At 40.6% G+C, this 19,780-nt stretch overlaps 1 protein-coding gene across 3 annotated transcripts in view; it reads right to left on the reverse strand.

Moving 5' to 3' along the window:
- Positions 1–530: 530 nt before the first annotated feature.
- The window catches only part of LDAH (lipid droplet associated hydrolase), a 109,721-nt gene continuing 90,471 nt past the window's right edge, over positions 531–19,780 (reverse strand). For all 3 annotated transcript variants that reach the window (XM_083856299.1, XM_083856301.1, XM_083856300.1), the window contains exons 6-7: positions 16,292–16,374; positions 531–3,694 (exon numbers count right to left, since the gene is read on the reverse strand). In XM_083856299.1, coding sequence (XP_083712425.1) covers positions 3,503–3,694; positions 16,292–16,374 — 275 coding nt within the window. In that variant the 3' untranslated portion in view covers positions 531–3,502. The remainder of the gene's footprint in view (positions 3,695–16,291; positions 16,375–19,780) is intronic.

Here is a 19,780-nt window from a genome sequence, read left to right on the forward strand (position 1 = left end):
AACATCTTGTTTAAAGTCTTTGCTGGCAATTAGCTAGACCAAAGAAAGGGATGGGGGGTGGGTGCACATATAAACCCATTTTCTGTAAAATAAATACATAAATGACCTCAGCTGCAGAGAAGAGATTATCTGCTGTGGCTCATGTATGCAATCTGTCTCCGTGAGTCAAGAATCTGGTGTTTAGTTTGGAGTCCAACTCCAAATTCTTCACCATAAACACTGGGCAAGCACTCATCCAGCTTCCTGAAGGGACGAACCTCACTGATCCACACACTCTATAGCTCATTCAGAGCAGCAAACATGGAGCTGGAGGCGCAAGGGGAAACTGATTGATTATTTTGGAGGAGCTCTGGATAAAAATGCTTAAGCGAGTCAGGTGCCTACCACCCACGGATTTTCTGTGCACTTGGCAGATGTCTGCACTGCATGTGAAATTTGGGGTTTGGCAAGGATTTTTGTAGATTTTGTATGCATAAAGTAATAAAGGAGCTGAACTAGGACTAAACAAGTTACCAAAACAAAGAATCAAGTTACATTTTACCATAAATTTATTTTTGTTATTGGAGTTGTGTACTTTTATTAAAAGGTATCAATCTAGCAAAAACACTTGCACATGAGTCAAAGTCACTGCACTAGCAGGGTTACTCGTGTGGTGAGAATCAAGCACAGATGTGAATGACAGTGAGTAGGTGCTACAGCTTACAGTCAATATATTTGTGATAGGTTTTCCAAGAATTCTTGAATAGTCTAAAACAGGCAAAACCACACTGTGTTTTCAAGGTAAATTGGCACATTTGGACCACGAGCACTTTTGACACTCTTTGCCTGGGGTGACAGTGAACACCACGGGCTTCTGAGGAGCTGGATTCTCACTGTGTGGGATCTGCTCCTCTTAGGAAATACAGCTGTGGGAACTAGGCCCGTGTGTTTTAGCAATGAACAGAGTAGCAAATTTTCAGATCTTAGCCTTACAGTAACAGCTTCTAGGAGGAAGGTAGCAATTCAATCAATATGGTTTTGATCATACTAGAGAAAATTCTTTTAAGAAAATTGTAAGGCATTCTTCTGTACTAGATCTGGTCATCACTGACCAGACCTAATCTCAGTTTAGGTCTTAATGCAGTTAGGATTCAGTATAATGGATTAACTTTTGTATAAAAGGCATACACAAGTCAAGTACAAGTATTGCTAAATTAATTCCTCATACAAAGTATACGCATAATGCACTGTAAACAACTGCCTCTCATAGGTGCTTCAGTTTCCAGGCTGTAGTAGTTGCTTGTCATCTTTGGTTAATGCAAGATTCCATCTGGTCTCAGGAGATCCACTAAAACAGCTGAACTCCCACAAACCGAGTCTGTGTCCATTCCCTGACTCCACATACTTCAAAAAACAAATGTTTTATTCAACCAGATCAATGTGCAAACCAAAACAACCAAGTGAACTGTAGTTTTTATGCTGCTGACACACAAACAGGTGCACATGTAGATATATGTGTACATTAATGTATCTCCAGGTATGTGCACGTCCTGCCCCACTCTGCCCCAGGGAGCACCTCAGCCAACAGATCAGGGAGCACCTGCCACAAGGCCATCCAGCTGGGATGATGCCAACACCCAGGGGCTATCACACAGACACATACAACTATGGATTTCTATAATGAGCACAAGGATTGTTTTGATCATGACTGAATATGGACCTGTAGAAAGATGGAAAGTCCTGTGACTCTCCAATGAGCAGAATCAGTTGCATGGGCATAGTCCCCTCACTTTGAACGTGTCTGGTTCCTCCCCATGCTGCTGAAACTGTGTTCCCACCATTCCCGCTCCACTCATCAGTACCATTTCATTACGTGGCAGTGTAATTGGAAAATCCACTGGCTAGTCTCAAAAGCTAAACCAGTTTCTGATACAGAGAAGGTCACTTAAATCCAGTGTCAGTCTGCAGGCTTGAAAACTAGTCGAAAATATCCAGGAACTGAACTCTACTACAAATTGTTTTAAATATTAGTGAAAGGTTCAAGGGGGGTTTAGAGAGCAGTGGAAGGGGTGTGTATAATCATGTAAGAAAACTAAGCAATTAATTGATCTTTCTGCATCACAGAGAACATTCTCCAATACCATTCTCACACATATCAAAACTGGTAATAAATCATGTAAGTTAGATACTCAATGCATCATCTAAATTCATCTGTTTGCAAGGGCAGGACCTCCCCTGACTATACTCTGTAGTGTTTTGCTTATTTATAAATGTCTTTATGAACTCCACAGGGAGACTATTTCACAGGTTCATGGCTAGAGAGCTTTTCCTGATTACACTTGGCTCTGTTCCCCTTACTTGCAATATTTTCATTTCTAGCTATTCGCTGTAACTTCTTTTGTTATCACAACTGGTAGGATGCTTTTTTTATATTTTTTTCTTCCTCATCTGTAAAGGAAAGGGTTCACCAAATGTGAGGAACAGGGAACTTGTCAGCACCATGCAGGGCTCTGGTTCTCAACAGTAACGTTCATGCCATGTCATGGGTGCAGCCGTGGCACAGTAACAGATGTTTTCTGATGGTGAACTTACCTAATTTGTGGCTTGGCAGAAAATTTCATACTTCAGTCCTTAGAGCAAGGAACTGAAATTTAGACAAGCATCAGAAGTGCTTTAATTCTTTAAAGTTGCTGAGCAAGCACTGTTCTCATGGACTTCATTAGGAGAGCCAGGCCACCTAGAAGTTGTTGTACATGGATTCTGCAATCCATTTTAACTTTTAAATACTGGCATTTTTTAGCAGTTTACTTTCCCTTCTCTACAGTCAATTGAAAAATGAAACACTTGGCCATGTTCCAGGCAAGAGATCCTTATGTATTCCCTTGCTGAGCAGCCACAGATACCTTACAGCATTTCTAATACCCTGCGGAGTCCTGGCAGTACCCCAAACCCATGGTGAGACTTGGAGAAACTGCACACCTGATATACACATCTTCCCTGAACTCACCCCAAGCTCAGCCTGACCACCAACCCTCTCTGACCCAGAGGAGACAACGTCAGGTTTGTCCAGGGCCTTGTCCACAGGCAGCTGTCCTGGCTGCCATGTCCTGGCTTACAGGGATGAGTGAGAGACGAGGAGGGCCAGGCCTTTCACAGTGTACTACAATCCATTGCCAGGACCCACCTCCCCACCCTTCTCCAGCAGAGAGTGGGGTGGCAGTAGCTCAGATACAGATGTATCAGCATTGTCTAAAGCACCAGCAGACAATAAATATTCCACCCTTTGCCAAGTCTTCCAGAGTCCTGAAGACTCAGGATGAAACTACATAAGCACTGAGTCAATAAAACTATACTTTGGACCAGCCAGTCTCTCTTTAACTTCCTCTAAATCATCTCAATAGAAAACAAGCCATAATCTATAGTAAACAGAAAAAAAAATTAAGACAGACTCTCTCACAAAAAAAAAAAATTACACATTCACAAAATAATTACATCATTTTCTTGTTGGTGACTGAATTAGTGTTTATAATTTGGTCAGATCGTCCTGTAGCCAGTCTGTGATCATGGCAGCCATCTCCTTGCTGGCATCGAGCACGAAGGCGTGGCGGAGCCCCTTCTCACAAAGCCGGATGTCCCCGTCCGGAAAATCCATCTTGATCTCATCGTAGTAGTGCTGTGGGCACCAGCTGTCTCCAGTTCCATAGTAAAAAATCAGCTAGAAAGAAAAGCATATTAAAATCAGCTAGAAAGAAAAGCATATCAAATAAGCTCCATACTGATGGAGCAACAAAGACAATAGTTTGGAAATAAGTATATATCAAATCCTGAGATAGACTGTGAAGAATAGCGGACTGGTACTTCTTGGTTGTTTCCAGGTCTGCAGGTATGATGAAGACAATTAAATGTTCTGCAACTCAGTTTCCTCATCTGCAAAACTGTGAAACACAATACAGGCTTAACTCTGAAAACAGAAATCTGCTGATGAAAGCCTGGCTGACATAGTAAATTTCTTATTATGGCTCAGAACATCGAGTTGTCCATGGAGTCCACCCCCAAGTGCCCAGCCCCTGTGTTTTTCACAGCTGTTAGCAGTTTTCTGTGTTAGCTTCCCAGATATTTTTAAAAAACCAATGACCAGGCACATCTTCACCTATACCAGGTTGCTTAAACCCCCATCCAACCTGACCTTAAATGTTTTCAGGGATGGGGCATCCACCACCTCTCTGGGCAACCTGTGCCTGTATCTCACCACCCTCACTGTAAAAACATTTCCTCCTTATAGCTAGTATGACTTGATCCTCTTTCAGTTTAAAACTACTGCCCCTTGTCCTATTACAAGAGGCCCTGCTAAAAATTTTGTCCTGTTTTTCTTACAGGCCCCCTTTAGATACTGGAAGGTGCTCTAAGGTCTCCCTGGAGCCTTCCCTTCTCCAGGCTGAACTGTCCCAACTCTCTTATCTTATCCCTGTGAAGTGCTGCCTGTGTGGAGTGCAGGCACCTCCCAGAGACCAACAACCAACCTTCTTCTGGGTTGTAACATGGAACTGAAATTCTGCAAAAGTCTGTTTTGTTTTGATCTTGCCCAAATAACCTTGGCCAATGACATACATGAAACAGGTACTACCTGCTCTAGAACCCACCTAAACATGAAAGCCGTAATTCCAGGAAAATGCCATATTCAGGGAAGTGTCTTTTCTCTCTATTAGAAACACTGAATGTCACATTTCTCCAAGTCAACATTTTATTCCCATTTTCATCTTGACTTTGCATGCTATAGCTATGCTTTTCAATTTCTACAAAGCATAGGAGGGAAAAGCAGTTTTCTGGGATAGAAAACCAATGTATTTCAGACTGAACAAGAACAAGATTAATGAGGAGCACTCTTCATACTAAAATGCTTCAATGCAGGTACCAGAAGGATGCTGATTGCTCAACACATCACACACAGAGCTTGGCCCAATTCCCTTATTCGCATTTGTTTCATATTTCATTTCTGTATTTCAGTGAATAACTGAGGAATGCTAACATAAATTAGGGGACAAGAAGTTTTCCTTTCATCACAAATATCTTCAATTCCATCATTTTTGTAGCCATGTGGAACAGAAATAAATGGACCCACTGGAGTAGAGGTGGGCTAACAGCCCAGACTACATTTCACAAACTACTACAAGGTTTTGTCTAACTCACTTTTCTCTTGCTGAAGTTTGCCCAAATCTTATATCTCATTGACAATTGGCTGTATCCAAAATATAGTACCTCAGTTGCACAGAGACACCAACACTAGTTTTACTGCTAATTATGTGCAAAACATAGAACATAAACCATCCCATGTTAACAAACATTATTGGTTTTCTTTGTCACTCACTACTTGCTGAAGACAAGGTGTGTTGTTTGCTCTAGCAGAAAAAATTCTTTTGATCTTGCCTTCAATTCATCAATCACAAGATGTCACACTAGCAAAATGTTCTTCATTTTGGCAGAAAAGCCAATGTAAAATGTCCAGATGGATTCAGGCCTTTTGGAAGCAAAACATCTGACCAAATTATGTTTAACCCTGGGCTCTGTTACCAACAGATACAGAAATAAAGATCATGAAACTGAGTGGTAAAGAAAAAGCAATGGATCAGCTCCAGCTTAATGGAGCAGTCCTTGAAATGATCAGATTTTTTGAAAGGCAAGTCATAGAGACTCATCACATGATAATTTAGAAAAAGATGAAAAGCTATGTACACTTACAAAGGTGGATAAAATACTTGGCTTAGCCTTCATGGGCTGTGAAATGGGCTGTTCTCCAGGTAGGGTTGTAAACTGGAGAACTCACAGACTTGAAAATGCCTAAATAGAAGATTTACGTGCATTTATAGCTTGCCCCTGGTATATTTGCATTACAGTTTAATCTTTCACTGCATGATCCTTGACTCACTCAATCCACTGACAGGATGACATTCAGCTGATGAGCTGCTATTTGATAGTATTTTTCATTTTAAATTCTGTGTGCGGTCTGAGGATTTATTTACTACATATTTCATGGTTTACGGACAGGATTTATTTTCTTTATGCTCTGCATTCCTCTGGCATGCACTACTACAGGATTCACATGCTCACATTTATTAATTTAGTTTTGCAACACCTTAGTGGCAATTTTTATCTTAATTTTGCAGGTGGGAAGCACAGAAATTAATGTCAAACTATATTTATTAATTTGAAAGCATGTAGAGTGAAACACCTCGAGCTGGTTTTCCAGTGTGTGCAGGATTACACATTAGTGACTATACTCAAAGGACAGCACTCCTGGACTGCACTTGCAGGTGTTCTGAAACACTGTTTATCTGTCTATAATACACATTTCAAGCTCTTAAGTGAGATATGCAGAAAAATGAGAACAAACTGTGGCTATGAAAAATATTGGTGACTTCACCAAGAGCCCATTCCCTTTAAAGTTTATGTGCCTTTACCATGAACTTATTCACTTGTATTTCCACAGGCATTTTACCCCTTCTGCCACAGCTGAGGTAGGGGTTCTGCATCCTGCTGTCTCCTTCATTACACAGCTCTTTTGGTTAATGAAAGAAGAAAAAGAAAAAGGGATATTTTAATGAAAGATCAGCACTGAATACTTACACAAAAGGTTTCTGAATTGAGGTCAGTGCTCCCCAGCTGTGAAATGTTTGGTAATGCAACTGGTTTTAGCACAACTTTTGTGTACAGTCTATTGGGCTTTGAGGTGGCAAACCAAACCCCAGGTATTTCACATGTAGCACCTACAAGTGCTGCCAACAATGTCAACACCTCTAGATTTGCTGCTTTAGGCCTCTGTTCCTTAAGGTCATGGTGCAATTTAAAGAAGCAGCACTGTCAGCTTCTGGCTGGAGGAACATAGGACACCTTCCTGCTGGTGTCACACTGGAGGCATCCAGCACAGAAATTAATGATTTAGTTTGAAAATGTATGGTGTGTTTTTGAAGCAAATGTCCAGTTTTGTCTATATTTACCATACTTTGGTTACCACACTTTGGACCACAAGGAGTCCTTCCAACTGAAACTAAAGCAAAGATGCTCTTCAGGATCACACTTAAAAAGTTCCAGTCACTAATGGACATTTATTCCATGGGACAATGGTTTGGCCAAAGTAATAACCCTCTCAGGTACCTCCACTGGGAGCACCAGGTCCTCATCACTTACTATCCATCTCTACAACTTCCCTTTTATTGTTCTGCTTCTGTTCTTAAGGTAAACATAGTAAATGGCATCTGCTGAGAACAGGAACAATAAGATTTTGGAAATTCAGGTTCTATTCCAAGCAGAAACGGGCAGAACTTTTACCAACTACTGTCTTGTTGTCCAGTCATTTGTCCACTCTTTACAGGTATGACTTCTTTTATCTTGTCTCTTTCTGGTCTCAAGACTGCCCTACACCCCCTCTGGTTCTTTATTTCAGTTCTATTCTCCGTATCTCATTATTTCCAGTTGCTACTGCTTCTTGTTCTAGTTCTGTGTTCTTGCCCTGCAAAGTCCAAATTTTAGTCTCCTGGGTCCTCCATCTCATTTTGAGTCCCAAATCCAACCCCAGTTGTCTTTTCTAGAGCCTCTACTCCCAGCACTGTTCCTGAAGCATCTCTCAGAGTGTCAGTTGTGCCTGTCAGCAGGGCTGAGTTTGGTTCAGCATAAAAACATCTATGTACAGGTCACTGTATTGTGGTGTTTACATGTACACCAGGCATCCAAATTTCCATCACACATTCAGGAAAGATGGCCTTGCTTGGGTAGCTCCAATCCACCACCTCACAGAGCAACAGAAGCCTTCCTCTGGCCAAACAAACAGAGCCTTTGGCTCTTCCTGCCTCCTCCTCCTCCTCTTTGTTTACTGCTCCCTCACTAGTTCCCTCTTTCCTAGCTCAGCATGTGTCTCCTCTACACTGGAATGAGAAGCTTCCCTCTCCAAGCTAGGAATTGCTACCATGAGAAAACAAGGCATTTTACCCTGAGCTTTATTTGTAGACATTGTAGAATCCTTTGGATTGAAATAAAACCAGTCGAGGTAGAGCAGACACTTGTGTCATATATGCAGCTAAGTAAGGTTTGGGTCTGTTATAACCAACTAAGAACAGTTTTCAAATAGAAGATTTGGGAAGCTTGATTGGATGCTGCAGTTATTTTGCCTCCTTATTTCATGTGCAGATGTTGATGTGTGCATTCTGTCCATGTGCCCATGCCTGCACATCCAAAACTTTAACAGAAGTGTTTAAGCACAGAATTGTTTTCAAAATGCTTCCTTATTACTTGATTATGAGAAAGAGCAAGAATGCAATCAAAGTGTAAATTTTCAGTGATTTAGATGCTAGTACAGGGCCTAGGAAACCTGACAGCTACTTGACTGCCATTTGTGAAATTGAGGATCTCCTTTTGAATAACAAAATATATCTGTCCTTTGCCTGTGTCACACACAGACATGAAATATACTGACTTTAAAATGTTAGTCTCTTTCTTAATACATTTAAACAGCATAATTTTAGATATATTTAAAGAAAAGTTTCCAGAATCCATCTTCCCATCTTAATTTTAACATCAGAAGCTTTGCTATTGCAGCAGGCAGGCAGGAATAATTAACAAACCATGTGTAACCAGAGGCACATGGGATCTCCATTAATGTAGGGAACACTGGCATGCACTGTATGGCCTGCATAGATCTGTAAAGTGCACATTTTCCTGTGGATGGTGGATGGCTGTAAAGACATTCTGAGTCAGCAGAACCACTGCACCAGCAATGGAAAGCTGCTGCCAGTCTAAGCATTCAGAAATGATGAGTCAGGCCCCCAAAATAATTACAACTATCTTAAAAATAAACAGATTTGCAAAACAATAAATAAGAAGTACTTTCTGGTTTTGCTGTGGGCTTAAAATTTCCAATATTTGCATTTTTTAAAACTTTTCTGCCATGATGGTGAGAAGATTATCTTTTATTCTTTTGCAATATTGAATGGTGAGACTTCCAGGTATTCCTGACTCAGAAGGGAAATGGCAGCTACCACTGGACATGACAAAGACTTTATGATTCCTGATGCAATATCCTGCTTGCTGTGAGTGACTAAAACATGTCATCCCTCAGGATCTGCAGTCGAGGGCACAGTGAAGCAGATGTGAGGTATCTTTGTGAGCCATTTCAATGCTGTATTTGAAATAGTTATGCAATTTATAAACTTCAAATAGCTTTAAAATAACAGCAGTATTCTTAGATGATGATTTACCATTAAATGGCTCAGAAGTATTTTCAGCCTTAGCTTCTGTAAAATAAAACACAAGTCCAAATAGGGCTCTGTCAGCTCGTACCCTGTAATATGGTATGTGTACTCTGACACTGCACAATGATGGCAGCTGCTAAGTAAACATCAAAAGAATCTGAGATTTGTATCAACAGGATGTTTACATTTTAAAGCGTTTCTAAGAAAATAATAAAGATTTCCTGCAGTTGACTCCACTGGCACTTGTTATAGTATGTATGACAGTTCACAGAAGTACAAATTACAGAGAGATTTCTGCCTCTTCTGTAACTGTCATACACCAGCATTGAAAAGGAAATCAAAAAAGTTAAAATATATTAATTGAATTTTTTCTATCTCTCTGGAATTTGGTACATGCTATAACAACTTTAGGATCTTATTACATGGGCAGGCACCACTCCAGCTGATGGCCAAGAGTGAAGGACTGATCTCTGTGGGTATAAAGGAGTGGCACACATGCAACAGTAGGACTGCACCAGTGTCCTTGCTGAAATCCTTGTCTCTGATACACTCACATTTTATCAGTCTTACTCCCCCATGCATTCACTGGCTACCCCAGCAGCTTCTCTCTGGGTGACATCTCTTGACAATGACCAGTCAGCAGTTTTATTTGTTCTTGGATGAAAACTAGTCTAAAAGGCATTATCCCAGAATTATTTTTAATTTCAACCAAGGTTTATAGAAAATGACTTAGTTTCTCTGGAATTATGAAAGTGTCTCCACCTTTATCCTGCCAAAAGAACAGGATAAATGACATGGGAACAGACTAGTTTGGGACATACTTTTTAAAAATTTGCTCCAGTTGTACTTTGGCTTCTGAGAATCCTAAGAGCTGGCATTGCCCTAGGAAGCCATAAATGCTTTGGGATATGGTTCTCTGAGATACCATCTCTTTCCCTCATGATCCTGCCATGGTTGAGATCAGCCAGTTTGATGGTAAGGTCCTGGGAACTTGCTTCTCAGCTTGTTTTACCAGAACTGGGTTTTCTCAGCTTTTCATGGGCAGTGTGAAAGCAAATGTTTTCAGTTGGATTGTCTTAAGAAGAGGCAGTTGGCAATCTGGGGTCCATGAGGCTCTTTTTAAATACTGACCTGGAGGACTTGTAGCAAAGGTGTAATGGGTAGTTCAAGCGCTTGTGGTGAGTTTATTTAACATAATGGTGGCTAGTGTTGTTAAACCAGCAAAAATAAAAAACAAAACCAGCTTCCCTGTCTGGAAAGGAAGTGGAAAGTTTTACTGTCAGAAAAATTAGGAAGCAATCCCTTAGATAGGGCCTGATTTAGTGGCTACTTTGCATGTGATTCCAGGTGTGTGAGTGCTCTCTCCAGTGTCAAGAATGGTGATCCACACAGTTTTCATGCCTTTATCAGTGTTGAGACTTGATAAATCAACAAAAGGAAAGGGCTCCTCTTTAACTCTGCTGCAGTTTATTATTAATGTTACTGGTTGCTCTGCACAAAGACCCATGAGATCAAGACAGACCCTTTTTATTTCTATTTTCTCACAGATAATGATGGGTCAAACTCAACGGAAAGTAAAACTGTGCTTTTAAAGAGGATGCACAGGATTTATCAACAAATCAGGGTGCTTAACTTATTTATATTATCTATGTTACTTTTAAAGACTTAAAAGCATTTTGAGGGTATATATTTAGAGGTGTCAGGAACATGAATATTTCAGAAGTCAAGTTTGTATAAATACCAAAATAAAAACAAACAGACCTGAGACCACTATTTAAGCAATACTACTACTGGGACAGATTCTTCCAACCATATTTACTGCAAACAGTTTTTCCTTCTGAGTATCAGCCTGACACTGTCTACATTCAGTGGGACTTTATGTAAGGTAAACCAGTCAAATCACTTGCAACAAGATTAGCATCTGGCTGTAAAAGGCAATGTTCCCCAGTGGTGTGCACAGTAGGAGGTAAGAAATAAAAGGGTAATAAGGGGTCAGTGGTAACATTTAAATATTCTTCAGAAGGTTGGGGAAATATTGCTGTCTTTGCTCATTGTGTGTAGCACAGACCTTATACCCACCCTAAAAATTTTGGAAATTCTTTTCATCACTTCTTTACTAGAATACCACACAGCAAAAACGATGGTAACAAGCGCTCAGTTACAGAGTAAATGAAACATCACAGGTAAGTATATTGTGGTATACTGGCTTTTTAAAATGCTCACTGGGATACTTTTCCACCAAGGAGAGAAGCTGCTGATCCCTGATTAGGCATTCTGGGCACTTCAAAGAGAAGGTTGTTCTTGTGGTTAAATGACACAGGCACCAAAATCCCCAAGCACATGTGCAACTTCCCTGGCTTTAACTCTGCACCTCCAGGGAGTGCAGGCCAAAAAGGATGTGAGACCAGCCAAAAAAAGAGGTGTTCTTGGCTAGAGAGAACACTTTGCACCTATTCAGAAAGAGTGTTTGGAAGGTTTTTCACAGATGTAGGCAAGCACTTCACTCAGGCTGTGGGCAGGCGAAGTATTTGTAGGATTCTTTTAAGCAAGTATCTTCAGATCATGCTCTTGTCACTGGGAATAATTACTAACCCCCATGGATGTCTACAGAGACTCAAACAAAAACACTGGGTAACATAAAAACAGCTGCCTCAGGGGTCAAAATAGTTCTTGGTTGCTTAGTTTTAAAAAATTTCTCTAGCAAGAAGAATTTTGCAAAGGAAAAGCCTAGCACTTCTCTGTGGAAAGGAAATACTTCATTCTTCAGCCTTTATTCTAAATGTCTGCATGTCACTGTTTAATTGATACTCTTGGAGAACACAGTATCTATGGTATCACTGGTGTGATATAAATTTGCACTGCTTTAAATTCTAAATGCACCATTGGAATAAGCATGAAGTAGTAAACATAGATTTCACTAATTCAATTTTTTCAAAACTGTATTTCTTCCCCACTTAACCATCTATACATGGGTGGCTACAAGCCACCTGCAATACGAACTTCCACAGTTTGAGTGAAAGTAGGTTAATATGTTGATAAATTTCTAGTTTAAACCTTTCTTCTCAGACAACAAGATTTTTTTTTTTTCATCTTTATATCTCTGCTTCAGATGTTTCCTGTCTTTTTCCTTATGCAATCAGTGCAACTGCTATACCAGACCACTGGTAAAAAACTCAAGGAACATATAAATGTTTTTGGTTCAACATGCCAACCAAAAGAATCCTGATTTGCAGTTGGAAGAGATGGTTCATGATCTTAAAAAATCATGAGCCACTACAAAAGCTCACTGATTCAAGAAATCCTGAAGCCTGTGGAAGCTCTTCAATGGCTTTAAAAGGGCTTTGGAGCAGATCCTACATTTTGAAATAGGACTATTGTGTATTACACATGGATTAATGAACCAGATATAGCTCTCAATAAATAGAAAATCTGATGGGTGATAAGAGACTTTCCTCTGTAAGCACCCTGGTTTTACCCTTTTATGAAATTATCTTCTTGATTTATATAAGGTTATATTTATTGTAACAGGTTGATACACTTAGAAGAAGGGTCAATAAGGCTAAGTCTTAGAAGAGAGCAATGAACAGGGCATGATGCAAACTTTAAAAACTAAGTGCTGTAGAGAATCTCTGTAAGGAAATATCATTGTCCATTCCAGGCATGCTAGTGAATGCCCAACACATCCATTTTCCTGTGCCTTTTAAATTTTTATGCTGTTTGTAAAAGCTCCATGATGCTCAGTGCTGATCCATCTTTTAAGAACGTGGAATAACACCCACTTCCTTTTGTGCAGGAATTACAATAAACTTCCTCTAGTTCAGTAGTATCTTTGCCTCCAGCTTCTGTTAGGAAAGGGAGTTGGTGTTATTACAATGAAAAAAAGTAGGTAGCTCAGCTGCTTTTGACATGATCAGCTAATAATTAACCTCCAGAGCTGAGGAAATCTTTTATCAGTATCACTTACCTTATTTATTTAGATTTTCTGGTTTATCATAACCCCCTCGTGTCACCGCAATATGAAGCTCAAATTCCTGTACATCCATGTACTGCTTGATCTGGACAAATAGCTTTACACAATATTTCAAAGGCTCTATCATATATTACTTTGTTAGAAGACAGGTCTCCATCCTCCTCATACAGTTTCACTGCTATTTAATGTGCACAACTCCTGACTTTAAAAGTGAAAAACCTCAGTTAATTATCCAAACAATATTCCAGCTCCCATTCTTTCAACATAAATCCAAGCAGTTAACTTTGTTAGACTAAGAATCTGCAGTCTGGTGATAAAATTTCTCCTGGTCCCTAGCTAGTATTAATTATAGTTAAACCTGGACACGGAAAGACTGGAATAATTTTGTGTCTCTTCTTTCAGATCAGAGAATGCAAATAAGATCCAGAAATAACTTTTCTATTCCACAGCAGCTGGCAAAGTCAGGTGTTAAGATTGGCTTTTACCATATGACCACAGCAACTACTAAACAGTATAAATTTTTTCAAGTAACAGTTTGCCAGTTCTATAGCAACTTGGACTATAGTTCCTGTTTTTATAAACTTCCAACCTTTATAAGTTAAGTCCATTTTTATTGTCAATACTCTTCAAATTTAACATGATGCCAATTGAAGATTTTTCCCTTAATTCTTACATTCCCAGAATTTACTAGATGAAAAAAGAGAAGTATTTAGCTTCACTTTTAGACTCACTTTTTCTTCAGTTTGCTAACTCTTATAAGCTTGCTTCAGCTCTTTGTTTTCTTGAGTATGTTTGCCACACATGTATGAGGACATAGAAGAATCAATAAAAGAAAGTTAACACAGGTTTAAAACACCTCCTGCCTGCCAAGGCCATGCTTAGATTGACAGAGTAAACAAAAGCACAGATGGAACAGGCTGGGACACCTGCAAACTCTTACTGTTGGCTATGGGCCTTCATTCAGTACAAGAAATCAGAATTTTTATAATGTGAAGCATCTGATAGACCACCTGAAGCCACTGGAGCTGCAGCTGATTGTCACTACCCCTACCCCTACCAACAAAGCATTTTTACTTAATTTCAAGCACGTGTGCTTGTGATTAACATTTCTACAAGCATCTGGAGTTCTGCTCCTGTAATCTTCACTTTGTACCCTGGCCAACACAGGGACCTGTAGTCCCACCCTTCAGGCCCTGACAGCCCTCACAGCTTTGCCCGTCCCCCAGCCCACACTCCCTGCACAGGGCTCCAGGGTCTGCAGCTCTGTCCTTGTGCAGTCTCAGCCTCCCAAGCTACACTGTGGAGTGACTCCAGCCCTGGCCCTGTGTCCCAGACCAACATCAGATCTATACTGGACACAGCCTGACACCTGGATGGCTCCCACCTTGCAGCTTCCCTTCCACCATGTCTTTGGCAATCCCTCCTGGATAAACTCTGGACCCACGCTGTAGCCTTGTCTCCTGCCTGTCTCTGCCCCTGTCCCCTTTTGCTCCTGACTGGATTTTCTGGAGGGATGCTGGACGTGTTTCATTGCTTTGCCTTGTTTGGGACAATCAATAGACTCTGCTCCCATGCTCTGCTGACGTGCTCTGGGACTGCATCCTGCTTGGAGAGGGCACTGCCTGTGTGGAAGCAGCCCCAGCTCACAGTTCAGGGAACAGGCAGACCCTCCAGCACCCTGACATTTTGAAAGGTGATTCAGTCAATAAAATCAACCATTTTCCTTGAAGTCAGTGGGATTTTGATCAACCCATGGAATGCTTTATTTAAGACAATGGGAGTAATTGCAGTCTGCAAGATGAGCCCTTCACTCTCTTTGCTGAGATTCCCCACAAAGTGCAGAACTTTGAGTGCTCTGCAACAAAAATGAGAAAGCCCAGGAATGCCAGGTACAGTGCAGGGGTCCCTGTTAATAATGTGTGCTACTTCAGCTCCTTCAAAATAAGAACATGCCTTTCGAAGTGCAGAGAAAGCAAATGGGCTAAATAAAAAAAAAAAAGTCTATTTTTAGCCACAAAAAGAAAGACTGTTTTATGAAATGAACTTTATACCGTTTCTATTTAAAAGGCACCGAGTAATTTTACAGAGATCTAGGACCTCTGTCCTAGAAAACTCCATTCTCTGAGGAAAATCTCTTCCAGTGCAGTGCTAGAATTATTCTTCCAGCAAAAAAGACAGGGATGATACAAAAAAAAAAAAAAACGGAGAGAAGGAAGAGGACACAGCAGAATATGTTATACTGATTACATATTCACACAGAGGCTATCTCAATAGAAGTTTATTAAATGTGACAGTTTTCTGGCTCATAAGCCATCTGGAATTGTCTGACCATGGTCACACTGTTAAATTATCTCAGCCTCCAAAATATGGTTACCACAGGGTGACCACATCAGAACTCAATTAGAACAGTTCCTGGCCTGGGCCAACCCCTGAACCATGACTGGGAAAATGCAACTGGTCCAGATAAGGACTTTACAGAACCTCTTTCAACAATAAATCCATACAGACAAGAAAGCTCAGTGTGAGAAAGGTCCCTGAAATGAATTAATTCATCTGTAGAGCAGTAATTCCAGTCTCTCAGGAACTTATCTTACACTACAGTCCAATGGCTGAAACAGTGGAGCCATAATTTTGCATGAAGCCAGGGAAGATTGAGCCTGCAGAATCCCATGATAATAACTGACACCCCACAGCCCAGAGGATACATGTTCTTCTTGACCTGTCCAGCAGCAAAGTCAGAGAATTCAGTCCATCAGTGCCTCATGGCCACCTGCCTGTGTGATCAGAACCCAGGTAACTGCAGGCCCCACTGGGAAACACCTCATGCCCAGTCAGAACACAGAGTGCTTCTCCTCCAGCAAGGAAAACAAACCAGATGGGTTGGTACATCTGATAGTGATGAATGCTACATCTGCAAAGGTGTGGATCAACACATTTTAAGGATCAGTGACCCCTTTAATGGCTTCTCCAAATTTAATGGAATGACACTCACAAAAAAGCAGATTGAAGCCTGCTGAAATTCTGGTTTTGCACAAATATAACTGAGTGTAACATCTCCTCATGCATGTGGGCTTCCTTTGAAAACTGAGGATTAAACAGTTACCTTTTTTAGATTTTGCTTTATGGTTGTACTGTCTCTCTCCACCACCTTAATCATTTCTTGGCTTGCCATGTACAAGATGTTGGCTGCAGAAAAAAAAAAGGCAATAATGTAAAAACATAGCAAAACTGTTAGAAATAACAATACAGACACAACTCTGCAGAAAAGCAGAGCAACTAGAGCAGTCATCATCTTGACAATCCCATGGAAAATAATGCCACTGACAGAAAGAGCGGAGTTCATCTCACCTAACCAAATGATTAAAAAGGTGTACAGTGTGAATTAAGTCACCTCTTATTAATTAATTCCACAATTAATAAAATGGGAAAGGATCTTTGGATTGTAACTCTATTCATCTATCCTATAGACTTCTAGATCAGCCCATGGTGATGACTCTCTCTCTTCTGACCAGAGAAAGAACTTAAATGACTAGCTTTCACTACATGCTTTTAGAAAGGTGAAAGTCAGTATGAAAATCGCCTCTGAAAGGTTTTCAAGACTGGGCTTTAAATACAAAACATATATTACAGAGCATTATTAATCAGTAGATGATTAAATTATTGACATCTCAATATGCAAGTCATACAAACATTCGACACTACAAATAATAAAAACAATGGCAACTACAAATATATGGCTGTCCTCCATAAAGTTGATGGTACCTGTCCAGTGAGGACTGGATGGACACCAAATGTCTAAGCCTTAACTTTCCGGAATGTAAAATATTAAAAATAGCTTAGTGCAACTTATTTTGAGTTCATCTGCAAGATACTGTCTCAGAGATATAAATGATCGAGTCTAACATTTGGACACTTAATTAATTTTATGAAGTCTTGAGTTCTGGCATGTCTCTTGTATGTTAGAGAGCAATGGGAACTAAGCACTTCTGGAAAGTGGGTTGGTTTGTCTGGATGCCTAAATATTCACCAATTTAAATATTCTGACACAGAAAGATCACACTATGTCTATCTAGCCTGACTTCTTACACAACAGAACCTGCAGAAGCTCAATGTACAGTCCAAAACCTGGCTTTGAACAAGCACTGTAGATTGTGAATTCTGCTGCTAGAACAAACCTCATGTATTCAACTGCAGAATCGGGAGTTGTTCCATGCATTATGTTTCCAGAATATGAGAGTATCTTCAAAAGATGTTTTAATAAGGGCTATCCATTTCTGTCATCATCATGCTGTAGGTGAAGAAACATGATGCTAGCCAAAGAATTAGCACTTCTTTTTTATCTTTTTTGGACCAGTTAGCTTACTGGGCTGATAAAACGACCAAGCCTCTCCTGACCCCTGATCGCAGAGACATTCACATATGTGGGAATAAATGACAATATTCTACTTTCTCACCAGTTTGTAAAATCAATGTGATTGAATTATCCAAAAGCCTTTAAATTTCTAGGTCTCAGAATGAATGAAAATATTTTAAGATAGTAAATCCTCTCCTGAAAAACAGGAGAAAATTGAAAGATTCTGACAATTTTTAAAATCTGAACCAATGAAGTTTTGTGCACAAGTAGTTAATGACAGTGTTGGATCTGATGGTGTTTTGAGACAGGAGTAAAACATTCTCACACTGTGAGACAGGGGAGGAAATGGCAATAACATAGGTCCTTGGTAGTGACCAAAACACGGAGTTTTGGCTGAATTCCAGCAGTGCTCCAAAGAAACAGAACACCACCAGAGAGATAAGTGATGGCACTGGAGAACAAATGTTCACAGACAAAGCCAGTGCTCTCAAATGAAAAAAGAAAAAAAAAATTCTAGAAAGTAATATCTACTTCTGAGCCAGCCAAAGCAGATACAATTCAGTGATAGGCCTGCAGAGCTCTGCCTTTGTCAAACATTGAATGCAGCTCATGCAAGTTTTTCCTTTCCTTGACAATATGAAAGGGCTGTCATAGACAATTCAAAAAATGTGGTGGTCCCATTCTACTCTGCTGGGAAAGGGGGTCTCTGTGCAGTTTCATGTCTAGCAACCCAGTCATCCAATCCTGTAGTGCAGCTGGCAAAAGTCTGTGCACCTACAGCATTGTTGAGTTCATATCCTGGCACTGGTTGTTGTCTTCTCAATTCAGCTCCAAACTGATGAATTACACACCTTGCTTTTAGAAAGGCACACATCTTTGAATGCATCTTCAAAAATCATCTATGAAAAACTTATATAAGAGATAGGAAAGACAACTGGACAAGTCCAGAGGAGAGTCACTAAATTGACCACAGGCCTGGAGCACCTCTCCTGTGAAGACAGGCTGAATGAGTTGAGGCTGTTCAGCCTGGATGAGAGAAGAACTTGGGGAAGCTTTATAGCACTTTCCAGTATCCAAAGCGGCTTCAACAGAGACGGAGAAAGAATTTTCACAAGGGCATGGAGTAACAGGACAAGTGGGAATGGCCTTAAGCTCAAAGTAGACAGGTTGAGATTGAATATTAGGAACAAATTCTTTACTGTGAAGGTGGTGAGGTTGCTCAGAGAAGCTGTAGATGGCCCATCCCTGGAAGTGTTCAAGGCCAGGTTAGATGGGGCTTTGAACAACCAAGTCTAGTGAAAGGTGTCCCCATCCATGGCAGGGGAGTTAGACCTGGATGATCTTTAAGGTCCTTCCCAATCCAAACCATTGTATGAGTCCATAATGAGGAATTTCATAGGTATGTAATTAATTTCTGATTGAGTTCTGTTTCTAATGTGGTAACTCTATGACTTTAGTGTTCAGAACTATGACCTATAACTGAAGCTGTTTGCCAAAAGCCCTGCTCTGTGTCAGAAGGCAGGATGTGGAGAGCAGCCCTTGCTACTCTAAGTGCTGGTGCTTCAGGTGACCAGGGTGGCTCACTGGATTTAGAAGATTTCACAAAGCACTAAGTGCAAGAGACTGGATTTGGCAGGGTATCTGTGGCAACAGAACTTGTACCAAACACCCTATATGAGGATCTCAGTATGTCAAGACTTCTACTTTCCAGCCCAGAATGCAGTTCTTGCGTTAGCAGGCCACAGTAGACAGTACAGGGGCAGCCAGTTACCTTGCAGTACCTGCAGTGGGTGGAGGCCAGGGATGACAATACCAGTGGCCCTCAGGGCAGAACCTGACAGATTCAACATTACTGGGACTCTGCAGGAAGCTCTCCACCCCCAGTTCAGTCACACAGTGGGAACAGTGAGTACTGTTCTGTTCCCCTTCTCCCATTTTCTTGGCTTCTCTGTCCTACCTCCTGTTCTCAGTACGGTCTGCTCACAGTTCTGGGTGGCTTGTGTGGTTTCTTCAGTAAATAATAAGAATTGAAGTGGAAGTCACACACGTAGTAAACTGAGATTAGTCACAGAGATACTAAAAGTAAAACCGTAAGACAGCAAAGGCCATAAGGGCAGTACTTCAAAAGGAAATGTCTCTGCAGGCTTGGGCACTGTGCAAGAAAGGGAACCAGGAAGGCAGGATTAAGCTAAACCGGATGAACAGCAAGGTTCAAGAGTCTGTTTCAACCAAACAGGA

This window comes from Zosterops lateralis (assembly GCF_965231275.1).
Source record: "Zosterops lateralis genome assembly, chromosome: 3".
NCBI lineage: Eukaryota > Metazoa > Chordata > Aves > Passeriformes > Zosteropidae > Zosterops > Zosterops lateralis.